Source organism: Scyliorhinus canicula, chromosome 8 (genome assembly GCF_902713615.1).
Source record: "Scyliorhinus canicula chromosome 8, sScyCan1.1, whole genome shotgun sequence".
Classification (NCBI taxonomy): domain Eukaryota; kingdom Metazoa; phylum Chordata; class Chondrichthyes; order Carcharhiniformes; family Scyliorhinidae; genus Scyliorhinus; species Scyliorhinus canicula.
The window spans coordinates 55334054-55351675 of NC_052153.1; the positions used below are offsets into that span (position 1 = coordinate 55334054).

The window sequence follows — 17622 nt, forward strand, 5'->3', positions numbered from 1 at the left end:
AAGGATTGGGAATGAATGCTGGTGTAGCCAGCGACACCCACATCCCATGAACAAATGTAACCCCACAGCTACTGGACTCCTCAGCGTCTCTCCCTTCGACTGATCTGTTCCCTGTAAGAACACTATCCACGGCGCCCTATGCTGCTCTTGCTCATGTATTTGCTTTGTCTAGCCCCTTGTTCTGCACTGTAACAGTGGGTGGATACCTAAATTTGTCAACATCGACAAACCCAGTTCAGTTATCCCATGGGCGATGTTCTCTAATTTATCTGAACAATGTGTCTTAAACCGAGTCCTTGACTGGAAAGATGGCTCCTATGCTCTCTGAATGTTTGAATTTCAGAACATTCTGTTTAGTGGATTCATAGCAGTGGGGACTTAATGCAAACGATCTGCATTTAGTTGATATAGGACCCTTGGAGTTTTTGAAGGGAGTATGCTTATTTGTGTGGCTGAATAGAGACCATGGTGAAAGATGAATGCGCTAACTAACTGCAGGACACAGTCCCCAGAGTGTTTATTTAAAAGTGGGAATCAATCTATTTTTTTCATGATGACTGTGATGGTTTTTGCAGTTTGTGTTTTTCTTGTTGTAGGATGGTTAGCAGCTTTGAGAAACAAATGTGTGCATTTCCTGTTGATCTTCTGTTTGGTTAACAGGGACAGTCCTGTTGTGCAGGGAAATTCCATCCTCGCTTTGACTGGACTTGCTGTGACTGTGGCCAAATATGAGAACAGTCTGCCGTCAGAAGCAAATGATGTACCTGAAGTAGGTTCACGCCATGGTCTACTTTGTTAATTATTTTCATTTTCTTCTGCACGTGCCGGCTGCCAATGCTTTGGGATAGATTATGCTTGTGTTTTGTGGCAAAAACAGTGCAATTGACACTTCTCGGCCTCTTCGTCCATGTCTCCTAAATCCTAACGAACATACAAATATAAATCTGGGTCGTCATGCTAATAGCGAGACAGGCTTGAGTAAAAGTGGATTGAGGGTGCTAGCTGTAGTACGGTGCAAATCCTGCTTATTTAAATTGACACAAAATGAAACCATTCTGATGACGGTTAACATGTTTTCCATTGATCTGACAGGAGAAAGGCTTCAAATTTCTTGCACAAAAACTTGTGTTTTAGGATAGAAAATAGGAGCACGAGGAGGCCATCTGGTCATCCAATCCTGCTCGGCCATTCATTATGATCAAGGCTGATCATCCAACACAGTAACCTGTTCCCTCTTTTCCCTCTACCAGTTGACCCCTTTAGCCCCAAGAGCGATATTGAATTCCTGCTTGAAAACATATAACAATTAGGCCTCAACTGCTTCCTGTAGTAGTGAATTCCACAGGCTTACCACTCTGGGTGATAAGATTTCGCCTCTTCTCAGATCTAAAAGGTTACCCCATATCCTTAGACCATGACCCCTGGTTCTGGACATCACCCACCATTTGGGAACATCTTTCCTGCATCTATCCTGTCTAGTCCTGTTAGGATTTTATAGGTTTCTATAAGATCCCTCCCTTCATTCTTCTGAGCTCCACCTAATATAATCCTAACTGACTCAGTCTTTCCTCATATGTCAGTCCCACCATTCCAGGAATCAGTCTTATAAACCTTCTCTGTATCCTCTCTATAACAAGAACATTTAACCTCGGATAAGGAGACCAAAACTGCAAGCACTATTCCAGGTGTGACCTCACCGAGGCCCTGTATAATTGCAGCAAGATATCCCTACTCCTGTAATCGACTCTTCTCGCTATGAAGGCCAACATACCATTTTCCTTCTTTACCGCCTGCTGTACATGCATGCTTACTTTCAGCAACTGATACGTGAGGCCACCCAGGTCTCGTTCCACATTCCCCTCTCCTAATTTACGGCTATTCCGATAATCTGCTTTTCTGTTTTTGCTACCAAAGTGAATAACCTAAAATGTATCCACATTACACTGCATCTGCCATACATTTTCCCACTCACTCAACTTGTCCAAATCACTCTGAAGTATCCTCCTGACAGCTCTTCCTCCCACCCAGCTTTGTGTCATTCACAAATTTGGAGATATTACATTTATTTCCCTCATCTAATTCATTAGTGTATATTGTTAATAGCTGGAGTCCCAGCACCGATCCCTGTGGTACCTCACTCGTCACTTCCTGCCATTTGGAAAAGGACCCGTTTATTTGCACTCTTTGTTTCTTGTCTGCCAACCAGTTTTCTATCCATCTCAAGACACTATCCCTATTTCCATGCCCTTTATTTTTATACGCGAATCTCTTACGTGGAGCTTTGTCGAGAGCCTTCTGAAAGTCCAAATAAATGGCATCCACTGGCTGCCCCTCACCAACTCTACTAATTACATTCTTGAAGAATTACAGTAGATTTGTCAAGCATGATTTTCCTTTCGTAAATCCATGCTAACTCTGTCCGACTCTACCACTGTTTTCCAAGTGCTCTGCTATACAATCTTTTATAATGGACCCTAGAATTTTCCCCACTATCAACACCAGACTGACTGGCCTATAATTCTCTGTTTTCTCTTTACCTTCCTTTTTAAACGGTTACATTAGCTACTCTCCAATCTGTCTGAACAATTCCAGAATTTATAGGATCTTGGAAGATGACCACCAATGCATTTACCATGTCCAGGGCAACTTCCTGAAGTAAATGTTTTCTCAAACTGCTGTACACACGCCACTGATACAGTCAGAAAGATGCAAAGAAATGGGGCAAGAGACATGGATGTTGTGCTTTTTTTATTGTCCATTGATCACACTCTAATTTCTTATCTATGCAGATTGGGGCTGATATTTTGCCAACAGAGCACTGGATAGCAATGGTGGTGGAAACGCTGTTGAGCATCGTTGACAGTCACTATCGTCCAAAGGGGCGGATCTTCCCATGGTTCCAACATGTAAGTACCATTTTTTGGACAGACAGTAAAGCATTTGCAGAACCAGGACAAGGGTTATGTAACATTTTTATGACTTGATTGAAATTTTATCGCAAAATAATAGAAATTCGATTCTATCGGTGAACAGAAGGCAAGAGAGCAAATTCTGAACTCTTGAAAGCACATAATTTGAGAACCAGTCACGCCTAATATCAGATCTTTCTGTGTGGAAACAGGTACAATGTCTTCATGACATGCAGGTGGGAGAATTCCTTTTCCTCTTGTGGGTGGGTCCAGAACTAGGGGGCGCTGTTTTAAAAATGAGGAGTTGCCCATTTAGGACCGAGATGAGGAGAAATGTTTTCTCGGAGGTTTGTGCGACTTTGGAACGCTACCTCAGAAGGCGATGGAAGTGGGATCAGTGAATATTTTTAAGGCGGAGGTAGATAGATTCTTAGATCTCAGCTGAACCCATTGGTGCTGCTGAATCAACTTGTGTGCTGGCGGAGGTATCTTCCCCCCTGACTTTGGAACATCTTTGGAGCAAGAGAAATTCAGATGCTGGAACTTTAAACTGCAGAACGTTCTTAAAAATCTTGGATGATAATTTCTCAACTTTAACGTCAGGGTGGCTTCCTTTTAAATGTGGACGCTGTTCCTGCTCGGTTGCAGGCTTCCTGATGTCAGAAGCACCCCCCGGGTCACTGTCTGTGTGGAGTTTCACAGCTCCTCGTGTCTGCGTGGGTCTCACCCCCACAACCCAAAGATGTGCAGGGTAGATGAATTGGCTGCGCTAAATTGCCCCTTAATTGGAAAAAAAATAATTGGGTACTCTAAATTTATTTAAAAGAAGAACCACCAACCCACCATGTGATCCAACGGCAAGCCCACATCACCTGTCTTCATGAACCTGCCGCCATGTAAGTTATGCCAGTTCCCCAATGACTTCTGGGCCCACTGGTGGTTGGAATGATGTAGGACATAATCCAACCATTGTTGGTTCCAGTACCCTGTTGTATTTTAGCCACTGTGAAGATTACTATCCAACTGTTTACTCATTTTTAACAAAAATCTCTTTCATTTTATTTTTAACTAACCTTCATAGAAGCCTGTCCTGTAAATCTCATTAATTCCCAGGCCATTTATATGTCTTCCCTTGGTCTCGTCTGTCTGGTGATCTTCTTTCCTGCCCAGCTTATATTTAGGCTTGTTTCATTTCTTGTAGCTTGCTGCTCAATGCCACACACCACTCCCCACCATCAACTTTTCTGCTGGACACTGGTTGTGTTCCTGTAGGGATGAAGCTGCCTATTGGAACAGTTCCTTCCTGTCATAGAACTGGTCTCAGTGTCCTATGAGAAGGAACTCCTTTTTTCTCATACCTGCCCATTAGCCGCATGTTCATTCTCCTGATCTGCCTATCTTTTTGCTATTTAGCATGGGGTCTGATCAATAATCCAGAGGTTTAGCTATTGAGGTCTTTCTTTTTTTAAGTTAGTTCCTAACGCTTGATCCTCTTTCACTTTAACCTCCTCCATGCATCTGCTTATTTCATTTGACCACAACAGTTGAATTTACCCCCTCCCTTTCCAAGCTCCTTTTTATCTGCCTCGTGAGAGCTGTTTGGAAATGTATCTGGTTGGGCATTTCTACTTCCCAACTGAAAGCTTAATTTAGCAGTTTACAACTTAACATGTCCACAGTTTAAACCACTTGGCAGTTCCTCAGAACATGGAAAACTCTGGTTCACCTTTCCTTGGGAATGGAGATATTACTCTGAAACCCTTGCTGTAGATCAGCGTGATGTAGACTGGGTGGTGTTTGGTGTTCATCTTGTGTCTTTATCAAGGTCAGTTCCCAGTCTTTTGGAGGATTTAAAATTGAACTGATCTTCCTCATAATTTGAACTGAAACATGATTTCCATTATGTCGATGTTCACATCGTAAGTTTTTCACTGAAGGACATGGAGGCATTTTCAACGGAGAATGAAGACATGACGCCTCATTACATCCGAGGGCATTCCAATGTCTGACTTTCTGAACTGTAGACATTGTTGTCAGTTATCAAATGCGGCAGTAAGTAAATGAAATAAATTCCCAGATAACCTGCTGTCAGTGTTATTGATTGAGGGAAGAATGTTGACCAAGATACCACAACAATTATGTAATGTCTTTTGCATAATAAATGTCCCCAGAGGGCTTCACAGGAGCTTTGTGAAGCAAATATTGGAGAGAATTCCAGCACTTGGGGCTGATGCAACTGAACGCACGGCCACCATGGTGGAGTAATTAACATCAGGTAACCTGAAGAGGTCAAAATTAGATGTGTTTAGAAATCTTGGGGGTGTTAGGACCTGGAGTAGGGTTGGAGGGACAAGGCCATGGAGGGATTTCAAAACAAGGATGAGAATTTTGAAATTGAAGTGTTACTTGGCCAGGACCCAATGTAGGTCAGTGAGCACAGAGATTATTACGTGTTTTTTAAATAGAAGCATGAAATCTTTTAGGTTTCCCTGAGCAGGGAAAAAGTCTATGGTTTAACTGATCATCCAAAAGACACCCACCTCTGATAATACAGTCCTTCTTTAGCACTGCACTGAATTATCAGCCTGCATTATAGAGCCATAGAAGTCCAACAGTGCAGAAGGATGCCATTTGGCCCATCCAGTCTGCACCGACGTTCTGAAAGAGTACCCAATCTAGGACCACTCTCACATCCTATTCCCCCAAAACCCACCTAAACTGCACATCTTTGGACACCAAGGGACAATTTAGCGTGGCTAATCCACCTAACCGGCACGTTTTTGTCAGTGGGAGGAAATCGAAGCATCCGGAGGAAACCCATGCAGACATGGGAAGAAAATACAAATTCCACACAGGCAGTCACTGGAATCGAACCCGGGTCCCTGATGCTGTGAGACAGCAGTGCTAACCACCATGTCAGGTTTTCACTCGAAGATGTAAAAGTGCTGCTAACTGAGCTAAACTGATACATTTTGTGTAGTATGAGGGGACATGGCCACTCCTGTGCATCTTCTTCACAGTAGAGGTCTTGCTGCTTGACTCTTACTTTAATCAAATGCTGATTCTTGTTCCAAATAACTCCAGGAAGGAGAAATATTGTTACATCTAGTAATGTTTGGTTAAGGGGAGAGGTCCAAAAATGAGCGGTTTAGGTGTATTGGCCATGTTAAATTGCCCGTTAGTAACCAAAGGATGGAGGAGTGGGTCAAGGTAGGGTGCTGTTTCAGAGGGTCAGTGCAGGCTCGATGGGCTGAATGATTTCCTTCTGCACTGTAGGGATTTTATGGATTCTTTGGATCAGGACCCTGGACTTAGTTTTGGATTGCTGTAGCAAAGAGCCAGCACAAAGGTATAAATGGTCTCCTTCTGTTCTATAAACCTCTTTGGTTCTGTGTTCAGAGGGTTATTCATGAAGGCTCTTGCTTCTCAACCTTGCCCCTTGCCTGAGGTGTGGTGATCGTCAGGTTAAATCACCACCAGTCAGCTCTCCCCCTCAAAGGGGAAAGCAGCCCATGGTCATTTGGGGCGATGGCAATGATACCTTTACAACAACGACTTTCATTTACATAATTCCTTTAATGAGGAAAAGCGCCCAAAGACTCTGCACAGAGGCATAATCAATTGACAATGATTGCTGAGCCCAAGAAGGGGAGCTCAGTGGAATATTGGAGGGAGCTGTCTTCAATATGTGGGTCACTAATATTGATTTATGACTTTCACAGAAATCCTACTCTGGCGAGAACACGGCCAGTGCCATCGCGCGCTCCTGCGCTGCTACCGCATTGACGCTTCTTGTACCTGTTTTTATCACATCTCGCAAAGAGAGCATCGAGGAGGTCCTTGGCATTCTTGTTGCAGGTTTACCAGGAAAACCAAATGCTGACCCGTCCCAAGCTGTTCAGTTTCACATGGGATTGGCCACGGGAATGTTCCTGTCCCATTTATATGAGGAAAGAATGAGGTAACTATTGAAGAAGTATATTCCCTGTTTCAAGCATTCACGAGAATGTACAATGTTTCACAACTTGGCACTGGTTGGCCAAGAGATTTGTTGTGCAAAAGGACTGATTGTAAATGAAGATGTTCTTTTCCATCTCACTCCGATCACAGCCTATTAACAGACGATGTTGGTCTGTTCCAATCTTCTGCCACAGGTGGGTAGCAGCATGCCACTTTGGACATTACTCATTCTGCTTCATACCCCAATTTTAAATAGGCCCATCAGAGAACTTTTTAAAATTAACTCATGGGATTTGAGCACTGCCATCAAGGACCAACATTTATTACGCATCCCGAAATAATTGCCCTTGAGATGGTGATGGTGAGCTGCCTTCGTGAACTACCACTGTCCATTTGGTGTAAGGACACCCACCGTGCTGTTAGGAAGGGAGTTTCACAGTAAAGGAATGGCAATATAGTTCCAAGTCAGGATGGTGCCTAGCTTGGAAGGGAACTTTTAGGTGGTGGTGTTCCCATGCATCTGCTGCCTTTCTAGATTGCTAGATGTTGTGGGTTTGGAATGAACTGCCCAAGGAGGCTTGGTGAAGTGTATCCTGTAGATGGTACACACTATAGGGTGCAATGAAAAACTACTGTGAGTAAAGCAGTCCTTTCAACTTGCATTTATATAGCACCTTTAAGAAAGATAGATAGATTGTTAGGAATATAGATAGATAGATAAATCGATAGTAATATAGATAGATAGAATGATAGATCGATAGTAACATAGATATATCGATTCATAGATACATAGATCGATAGTAATATAGATAGATAGATAGATCGATAGATAGATAGAGAGATAGATAGATAGTGATATAGAGCCTAATTTACACAGGTATACATGGATGGAAACGGAACCAAAGAATGAGATCTTGCTCTGTATGACAACACTGGCATCTACCCAGCAATGTAGAAACTTTCCCAGTATTGTCCTGAATACAAAAAGCAGGACTTTTCCAACCCAATTAATTATCTCCCCATCAGTCTGCTCTCAGAGCTATCATGGGGGGGTTGGCACTGCCGAATTTGTTGTATTATTATTGGGCAGCCAATGTGCAGAAGGTGTTGGGGTGGGGTGGTGTGAAGAGCAGGAGGCTACCTGGGTGGGCATGGAGTCGGGGTCGTGCAGAGGGTCTAGCCTGGAGGCGCTGGCAACGGCGTGACTTCCATTTACGCCGCCGAAATATTCTTCGAACCCAGTAGTTGAAGGTATGGCGGCAACTTGGTCAGCATTTTAAGCTGAGGGCAGTATCAAGATGGGCCCCTATCTGCAGGAATAATTGCAGGACGCTCAGTTTGGGTTCCATCGAGGTCACTCCCAACCGTATCACAGTCTTTTCTCAAACGTGGACAAAAGAGCTGAATTCCATTGGTAACGGTGACGACCCTTGACATCAAGGCTACATTTAACCGAATGTAGCATCCAGGAGCAAATGCGGAGTCAATGTGAACCAGGGGACAAACTCTCTGCTGGTTGGAGTCATACCTGGCACAAAGAAAGATGATTGTGGTGGTTGAAGGTTAATCATCTCAGTTTCAGGACATCTCTGCAGGAGATCCTTGGGTAGTGTCCTCGGCCCAACCAGCTTTAGCTGCTTCATCAATGACCTCCCTTCCGTCATAAGATCAGATGTGGGGATGTTCCCTGATGATTACCCAATGACCAGCACCACTTGTGACTTCTCAGATACTAAATCAGTCCATGTCCAAATGCAGCAAGACCTGGACAATATCAAGCTTGGACTGACAAATGGCAAGTTACATTTGCATCACACAAGTGCTGGGCATTGACAATCTCCAACAAGAGAGGATCTAACCATCGCCCCTTGATATTCAATGGAATTACCATACTGAATCCCCCACCTTAAACATCCTGGTGATTACCATTGACCAATACTTGAACTGGACTAGCCATATAAATACTGTGGCTCCAAGAGCAGGTCAGAGACTACGAACCCTGAGGCTGGTAACTCACCTGACTCCCCAAAGCCTGTCCACCACCTACAAGGCACAAGTCAGGGGTGTGAGTGCAGCTCCAACAACATTCAAGAAGCTTGACACCATCCAGGACAAAGTCCACTTGATTGACACCTGTCTACAAACATTCATTCCCGCTACCACTAAAGAACAATGTCTACCATCTACAAGATGCACTGCAGGAATTCACCAAGGCTCCTTAGACCACACTTTCCAAACTTATACCATTACCATCTAGAAGGACAAGTACAGCAAATACATGCGAATTCCACCACCTTGAATCGCTTCTCCAAGTCACCCACCTGACTGGGAGACATACCGCTGTTCCTTCAATGCCGCTGGGTCAAAATCCTGAAACTACCTCCCCAACAGCACTGCGGGTGTACCTGCACCATATTGACTGCAGCGGTTCAAGAAGGCAGCTCACCACCACCTTCCCGAGGGCAATTAGGAATGCGCAATAAATGCCGTCCTGGCCAGTGAAGCCCACCGCCTGTAAATATATTTTTGAAATAAAATCGAATGTTAACTTGAAACCCAAAACAGCGATTCCTGCTTCAAGGGGTTAAAGTGAGGGATGAACCAAAGAAAGTTCATTTTTTTTATTATGATAGAATTCCAGATGAGAATCAGGAGAATTTTAGCTCCATCATCACTCAACGGGAGAGCTGAGACTTTAGCAATGACAGTCTGATGTGGGAGTGAGAACCGCTTACCCATCCTTGTGACCTTTGTGCCGCAATTCACATGGAAAGATTTAATAACTTCGACAGAGCTACTAACTTGGAGCTTTTTGAAGCCATTGTAATTTAAAATTCAAACATCATGCTTCGCTTCAAGCAAACAGAAAGTGAAGGGAAAATCAGAGACACGTGACTGTTCTGGTAACTGTGCAAACGCAGATAAAATAAATCGTCAAAATTGTTGTGCTGAAAATCAGCTGGAAATTAACATCTTAAATACACACCATTTCTGTAATGGATTCCCCCCCATGGGGGTATTGCAGGCAAAATGTTCAATAATGCATGAATGTATGGGAATTCTGTGTGCCGCAGAAGTGATGTATGCAAGAGCAGCCATTTGGAATTAGAGCTCATGTTGAAGTGTGAATGTTTTTATCCTTTCCTACCCTGTAAAATTTATATTAACTCATTCTAGGTTCTGAAGCGCAGCATGCATTATTTTAAACTATTTCATGCTTGAATTTGCAGAACATACAAAATCAGTTTTTGAGCTTGAGGTGATGTATGCAAATTTGATGTCTTCTATCATCTGTTTGGCAGTGATGTCGCGGGGCAGAAGATGAATTTGCTGCTCATGAAGTCCCTCGATGCTCTGGAGCAATGTTGCTTTGATACTACCTTGGAATACAAGTGCGGTTTGATTATCTTTCTGTTCATTTACCTTTAAGGCATGGTTTTAGAATCTGGCAGTAATAATGATCTTATCAGCGAGACGATTCAGTTCTATACCAGCTAATTCAGCACATTGAGTTTCTAGAATGTAAAGATGAAGAAATCAAAATGTGGAAAGCACCAGTACAAGCCATGCAGTGCATTCTACAAATAAGTCCCTGATGTGCATACACATATTCCCTAATGTTAGAAAGTGGCAAGTGTTCTATTAGGTGATAATCAGGCTGTACAATTTTACCTCTGGCAGGTGGTATTTATCAACAATTTGCTTGTTGGTGGTACTGAATTATGTTTAAACGTATTTTCTGCACTGTGGTGGCCATTTAACTTGGCTGCCACTGAACAAAGACATTTCAGGCAATGTCACTTTTTAAAATAATTTAAAGTACCTAATTCATTTTTGCCAACTAAGGGCCAATTTAGCATAACTAAAAGTTCTTCTATTGGGCCCCCTCCTCCACCAACACCCCGTTTCCCTCCGTCCCCACCACCCTCCTTTCCCCTTTCTCCCCACCGCCCCCTTCCTTTCCCTTCTGTTGGTACAGAGGCAAGAGTATCTGGCCTCTCCAGCGCAAAGTTTAGTGCTTGTACCATTTGTTTTTCATAGAAATGGGTTGTGAACTGTTTTAATAATCAGAGTATCATGTGGCAGTGCTGCAGATTTAGCTATGAGCTAAATATGAGCTATTTACTTAAGAGATTCCAACCTCTTTGCTAACTACTGGATTACGACTGCTGCATCATCAGCTCAGCATGTTGTGCGAACGGTTTGAAACCTGCAGAACTTTATATTTCAGAACATGGGTTCCCTGCTGGGTCACTGTCTAGGCGGAGTGCAGATGCTGCACATTCTGCCTGTGTCTGCGTGGGTTTCCTCCGGCTGCTCCGGTTTCCTCCCACAGTCCAAAGACGTGCAGGTTAGATGGATTGGCCATGCTAAATTGCCCTGAGTGACCGTAAAAGGTTAGGAGGGGTTATTGGGTTACGGCGATAGTGTGGAAGTGAGAGCTTAAGTGGGTGGGTGCAGACCGATGGGCTGAATGGTCTCCTTCTGCACTTTATGTTCGATGGTCCTCATTTTGTTATTGAATATATTACACATCAGCCTTTTCACCTGTTGGTCCCTTTTCACTGAACTTAGTGCTGATGAGCAATACCTTGTTTACAGGGATTAATAAGGCTGATAGCAGAATAGCTATTCCGTGTCCTTGTTTAATGAGACTCAGGAGTGTGCATTCTGCTCCACTGCTCTGCTACTCCACCCCCAGGATCCAGCGATGTTTTGCAAAACATTTGTGTAAAGTTACTTCATCATCACCTCTTTTGGGACCATAATTTAGAGTGTCTACTTGCCAACATAAAACCGTGAGAATGGGTGAATTAAATATAACATTTCCTGAGTTTGATTTTATAGCCTGTCTATAGTAACTTTTGTTTTACTCTCCGGTGTAAGTATGGAATAACCAATGTCAGCCATGCGGAGGCTGGAGAATAAACAGTCTCTGAGGCTCCACTGATGATTCTCCTGATGCGTGTTGTTTTTTATTTTTGCAGTACAGGATGTATCCTGGGAGTGGGACTGGTTCTGTCCCTAATGAGCCAAAGCAACCAAACAGAATCCCGTGTTCATGTCTCTGTCACCCTTGGTAAACTCTGTGACAGCTTGGATGAAAGTGTGACTCAGAGCAGGTTATTGCAAGAGGTAGGATGGTTCCAGAGTAATCATGTTCACACGTAGAATAAATAATCGTTTGAATCTTTACAGAAGCATGCATGCTTTATCAGTATTGCAATTAAACTGAAGCAACTAAATCTCTGATACGTAATAACTATACACAGGCCCAACATCCTGATCAGGTCCAGGATGGAGAAGAATTCTGTTCATTTTACTGCCACAAGCCATTTTTCTAATGCTTCAGTTGATGGTGGGCGGAGTGTTGAGTTGAGGGCTGTCAGGGTGTTGAGGTGAGGACTAGTGGGGTGTTGAGTTGAGGGCTGGAGGGGTGTTGAATAGAGTTGAGGACTGGCGGGGAGTTGAGGTGAGAACTGGTGGGGTGTTGAGGTGAGAACTGGTGGGGTGTTGAGTTGAAGTTTGGCGGGGTGTTGAGTAGAGTTGAGGACTGGCGGAGCGTTGAGTTGAAGGTTGGCGGGGTGTTCAGTTGAGGGATGGCGGGGTGTTGAGTAGAGTTGAGGACTGGCGGGGTATTGAGTTGAGTTGAGGGCTGGCAGGGTGTTGGGATGAGTTGAGGGCTGGCGGGGTGTTGAGTTGACGGATGGCGGGGTGTTGAGTTGAGTTGAGGGCTGGTGGGATGTTGAGTTGATTTGAGGGCTGGCGGGGTGTTGATTTGAGGGCTGGCGGTGTTGAGTTGAGGGCTGGAGGGGTGTTGATTTGAGGGCTGGTGGGGTGTTGAGTTGAGGGCTGGCGGGGTGTTGATTTGAGGGCTGGAGGGGTGTTGAGTTGAGGGCTGGTGGGGTGTTGAGTGGAGGGCTGGTGGGGTGTTGGGTTGAGGGCTGGCGGGGTGTTGATTTGAGGGCTGTCGGGGTGTTGAGCTGAGGACAAGCGGGGTGTTGAGTTGAGTTGAGGTCTGGCGGGGTGTTGAGTTGAGGGCTGGGGCTCTGGTCTGATTGAGGGCTGGGGTGCAGGTCCAGTTGAGGGCTGGGGTGCGGGCCTGTTGAGTGCTGGGGTGCAGGCCTGTTGAGGGCTGGGGTGCAGGTCCAGTTGAGGGCTGGGGTGCGGGCCTGTTGAGTGCTGGGGTGCAGGCCTGTTGAGGGCTGGGGTGCAGGTCCAGTTGAGTGTTGGGTGTGGGTATGGTTGAGGGCTGGGATGTGGCCTGGTTGAGGGCTGGGCGGGGGTCCGGTTGAGGGCTGGGGTGTAGGTCTGGTTGAGGACTGGGTGTGGGTCTGGTTGAGGGCTGGGGTGCAGGTCTGGTTGAGGGCTGGGTGTGAATCTGGTTGAGGGCTGGGGTGCGGGTCTAGTTGAGAGCTGGGGCACGGGACCTGTTGAGGGCTGGGGTGTGGGTCTGGCTGAGAGCTGGGGCGCGGGGCCTGTTGAGGGCTGGGGCGCGGGGCCTGTTGAGGGCTGGGGTGCAGGTCCAGTTGAGGGCTGGTTGTGGGTCTGGTTGAGGGCTGGGATGTGGTCTGGCTGAGGGCTGGGATGTGGGTTTGGTTGAGTGCTGGGTGTGGGTTTGGTTGAGGGCTGGGTGTGGGTTTGGTTGAGGGCTGGGTGTGGGTCCGGTTGAGGGCTGGGATGTGGCCTGGTTGAGGGCTGGGGTGTGGGTCTGGTTGAGGGCTGGGGTGTGGGTCTGGTTGAGGGCTGGGGTGCGGGTCCGGTTGAGGGATGGTGCGGGTCCGTTTGAGGGCTGGGGTGCAGGACTGGGTGTGGGTCTGGTTGAGGGCTGGGGTGCAGGTCTGGTTGAGGGATGGTGCGGGTCCGTTTGAGGGCTGGGGTGCGGTCCAGTTGAGAGCTGGGGCACGGGGCCTGTTCAGGACTGGAGTGCTGGTCTGGTTGAGGGCTGGGGCACGGGGCCTGTTGAGGACTGGGTGTGGGTCTGGTTGAGGGCTGGGGTGCAGGTCCGGTTGAGGGCTGGGTGTGAATCTGGTTGAGGGCCTGTTGAGAGCTGGGGCGCAGTCCAGTTGAGAGCTGGGGCGCGGGTCCAATTGAGAGCTGGGGCGCGGGTCCAGTTGAGAGCTGGGGCGCGGGGCCTGTTGAGGGTTCGGGTGCGGGTCCAGTTGAGGGTTGGGGTGCGGGTCCAGTTGAGGGCTGGTTGAGGGCTGGGGTGCGGGTCTGGTTGAGAGCTGGAGCATGGGGCCTGTTAAGGGCTAGGGTGCGGGTCCACTTGAGAGCTGTGGCGCGGGGCCTGTTTAGCTGGGGTGTGGGTCCAGTTGAGGGCTGGGGTGCTGGTCTGGTTGAGGGCTGGGGTGCTGATCTGGTTGAGAGCTGGGGTGCTGGTCTGGTTGAGGGCTGGGGTGCTGATCTGGTTGAGAGCTGGGGTGCTGGTCTGGTTGAGGGCTGGGGTGCTGATCTGGTTGAGGGCTGGGGTGCTGGTCTGGTTGAGGGCTGGGGTGCAGTTCCAGTTGAGGCCCTACTGCAGACAAAGGTCATTGATCCTGCATAAGTTCTCCAGTGTCTTGTCCTGGCATTGAAGATTTCCGTAACATATCTTTGACTCAAGAAGGGTCTCAGAGCAGTTTGCAGCTGTGCCTTTAGGGCTACATTTTGTTCAGCACCATTGGCTTTGTAGTGTCCAGTGGCTTCAGCCTTTTCTTGATATCACCTGAAGTGAATTGAATTGGCATCTGTGATGCTGGTGCTCTCGGAATGTGGCCGTGATGGATCATCTACTCGGCACTTCTGGCTCAAGATGGTTGCAAATGCCTTGTCTTTTGCACTGATATGATTGGCTTTCCCATTGTTGAGGATGGAGATATTTGTGGAACCTGATCCTCCAGTTAATTGTTTAATTGTCCACCACCATTCCTTGACGGGATGTGGCAGGAATGCAGAGCTTAGATCTGAACCATTGGTTCTGGGATCGTTGAGCTCTATCTATTGCATGCTGCTTCTGCTGTTTGGCATGCAAGTAGTCCTGTGTTGTAGTTTCACCAGGTTGACACCTCAAAGATAGGTGTGCCTGGTGCTGCTCCTGGTGTGATCTCCAGCACTCTTCGTTGAACTAGGGTTGATCCTCTGGCATATTGGTAATGTTAATATCAGTACAGAGGGGGCACCTGAGGACAAGGGTTCAAGTCCCACCACGGCAGTGCTGAAATTTAAATTCAAATCAGAAAATATGGAATTGAAAGGTACTCTCACTAATGGTGACCATGACAAGTTTCAGCTTTTGTTGTAAAAATCTATCTGGTTTACTAATGGCCTTTCAGGAAGGAAGTTCGCCATCCTTACCTGGTCTGGCCTACATGTGACGCCAGACCCACAGCAATGCGGTTGACTCTTAAATGCTCTCTGAAATGGTTTAGCAAGCCATACAGTTGAAGGGCAGATAGGAACGAGTAACAAATGCTGGCATTGCAGCCTCGCCCAATCCCATGAGAGAATAAAGATTAAAAAAAGAGTGGGGAATACACCAGGCCATGTAATTTCATGGATGTCCAGTTTAGAGGAGCTAGGTAAAATGAAAATCTAGATTTTTTTCAAAATTGTTATATTCTCATGTGCCGCAAAGAGAAACGATATGGAGGTGCCACACACTTTCTTGCAAAGGCGATGCAACGTTTATTAGGTTGCTCATACAAGCCAAGGTGGAGGAGAACTGAAGCCCACATAACCACTCAGCTCAGTCATTACAGTTCATGTGACGTTCCATCAGTGGGTATGTATTTACTTAAACACATAACACCCCCTCACCCTTTATCTCATTAGTACAAATGACAATTTTCTTCATGTTGACAACAAACCCACTTATACATTAGATATTTTACTTTGCACCATATATTTTTACATTTATGCAACTTAATAAGATAATCTCTCAAATGTCTATCCCTTTTAAGTTGTACTTGACATTCTGGAACCTGACTACCCGAGACCCTTGAAGTGTCTTATTTTTAAGTACTTCAAGTTTTTCTGAAGTTTCTTCAGTGTCTGTCTCCATAGGTGTTGAAAATTCCTCCGAGACAGAGGCCAGAATTTCCCAGCTGTTCATACTGGCGGGATCCTCTGGACCCACCGATGGCGCACTCCCGCCTCAGGTTTCCTGGAGACAAGGGGTGCATTCAACAGGAAGTCCAGTTGACAACGACGGGACCAGAAGATCCCGCTGGTGGACCGCCTCTGCGCCTGAAATACACGCAGCGGCTTGCTGGGTAAATCCCACCCAGAATCTCAATTTGTCTCTGTGTTTGGTCTCTGTTCAAAAGTATCACTGTTCAGATTTCCCGACGAAAATTCTTCCTGGGAAGTTGCAGCAATTTCACTTTGGAAGCTAGTAGTTGATCGGTATGATATCACCAAACTTGTTCACCATCCGTCTGCATGGTGTATGATATTTGATCTGTAATTGCTAGGATAACAGCAGATACCCATTTGTAGCGTAGCTTCTTACTAGCACTCATTCTCTGAGTGAATACGCGTTTTTTCGAGTTTTGTTCTTTCCTAACAATCTGTGCTTGTTATTGTTGTTTGACAATTTCAGAAGTACCAGGTGGTATCAAAAGGTCAAACTGTGTTCTTAGTTTTCTTTTGAAAAGCAGCATTGCTGGTGAACACTGTGTTGGTGCAAATGCGGGGTTTCAGGATGACATCAAGACGTTATTCACTCTTGACAATATAAGTTCAAAAGAACAAAAAGTACAGCACAGGAACAGGCCCTTCGGCCCTCCAGGCCTGTGCAGACCATGCTGCCCGACTAAACTACAATTTTCTACACTTCCTGGGTCTGTATCCCTCTATTCCCATCCTATTCATGTATTTGTCAAGATGCCCTTAAATGTCACTATCGTCCCTGTTTCCACCACCTCCTCCGGCAGCGAGTTCCAGGCACCCACTACCCTCTGTGTAAAAAAATCTTGCCTCGTACATCTCCTCTAAACCTTGCCCCTCGCACCTTAAACCTATACACCCTAGTAATCGACCCCTCTACCCTGTGGAAAAGCCTCTGACTATCCACTCTATCTATGCCCTCATAATTTTGTCGACCTCTATCAGGTCGCCCCTCAATCTCCGTCGTTCCAGTGAGAACAAACCGAGTTTATTCAACCGCTCCTCATAGCTAATGCCCTCCATACCAGGCAACATCCTGATAAATCTCTTCTGCACTCGCTCTAAAGCCTCCACACATACCTTGGTCAGCTGCCTTGACAGAACATTTAAGTGACTGTAGAAATTGCTTGGCCAATCTATTTGTTGAAGGACGGTATGGCGCTGACATTATGTGCTGTATACTGTTGGGTCACCCTGGGTTAGTGCGCAGGCAATTCCAGCGCCACAGATTCCGCAGTCCCAACACAAGTAATTTAACCAATAATTTATTTAAAGTTTCTGAGATCTTTGGCCCTTAACTGCTCCACTGACCTACAGGCACCAAATCTGTAAGTGAAACACAACAAATGTTTATTTATAACAAAAATAGAGATAAGACATGCCACACTTAATAATAGAACATCGGCCAGCTAAACACCTACCAGCCCCCCCCCCCCCTCCCCCCTCCCCGCCTTTTACTGTCCCACTCTGTACCCAAACGCACACAACAGACACACACACAGGGAGGGGAGAGGGGTCACAATAAAGAGGATTAATATGAAATGGAAGATATGTCCTTGCTTTGGATGTTGAAATCGTTGCAACAGCAGGCTGTCCCCCCAGG

The 17622-nt window shown here is 46.0% G+C and overlaps 1 protein-coding gene across 3 annotated transcripts in view; it reads left to right on the plus strand.

Annotated features, from left to right (window-relative positions):
• Positions 1–17622, plus strand: part of focad (focadhesin) — a 366162-nt gene that overhangs the window by 247152 nt on the left and 101388 nt on the right. For all 3 annotated transcript variants that reach the window (XM_038804621.1, XM_038804620.1, XM_038804622.1), the window contains exons 26-30: positions 661–769; positions 2790–2906; positions 6632–6870; positions 10172–10261; positions 11858–12005. In XM_038804621.1, the coding sequence (XP_038660549.1) occupies positions 661–769; positions 2790–2906; positions 6632–6870; positions 10172–10261; positions 11858–12005 (703 nt within the window). The remainder of the gene's footprint in view (positions 1–660; positions 770–2789; positions 2907–6631; positions 6871–10171; positions 10262–11857; positions 12006–17622) is intronic.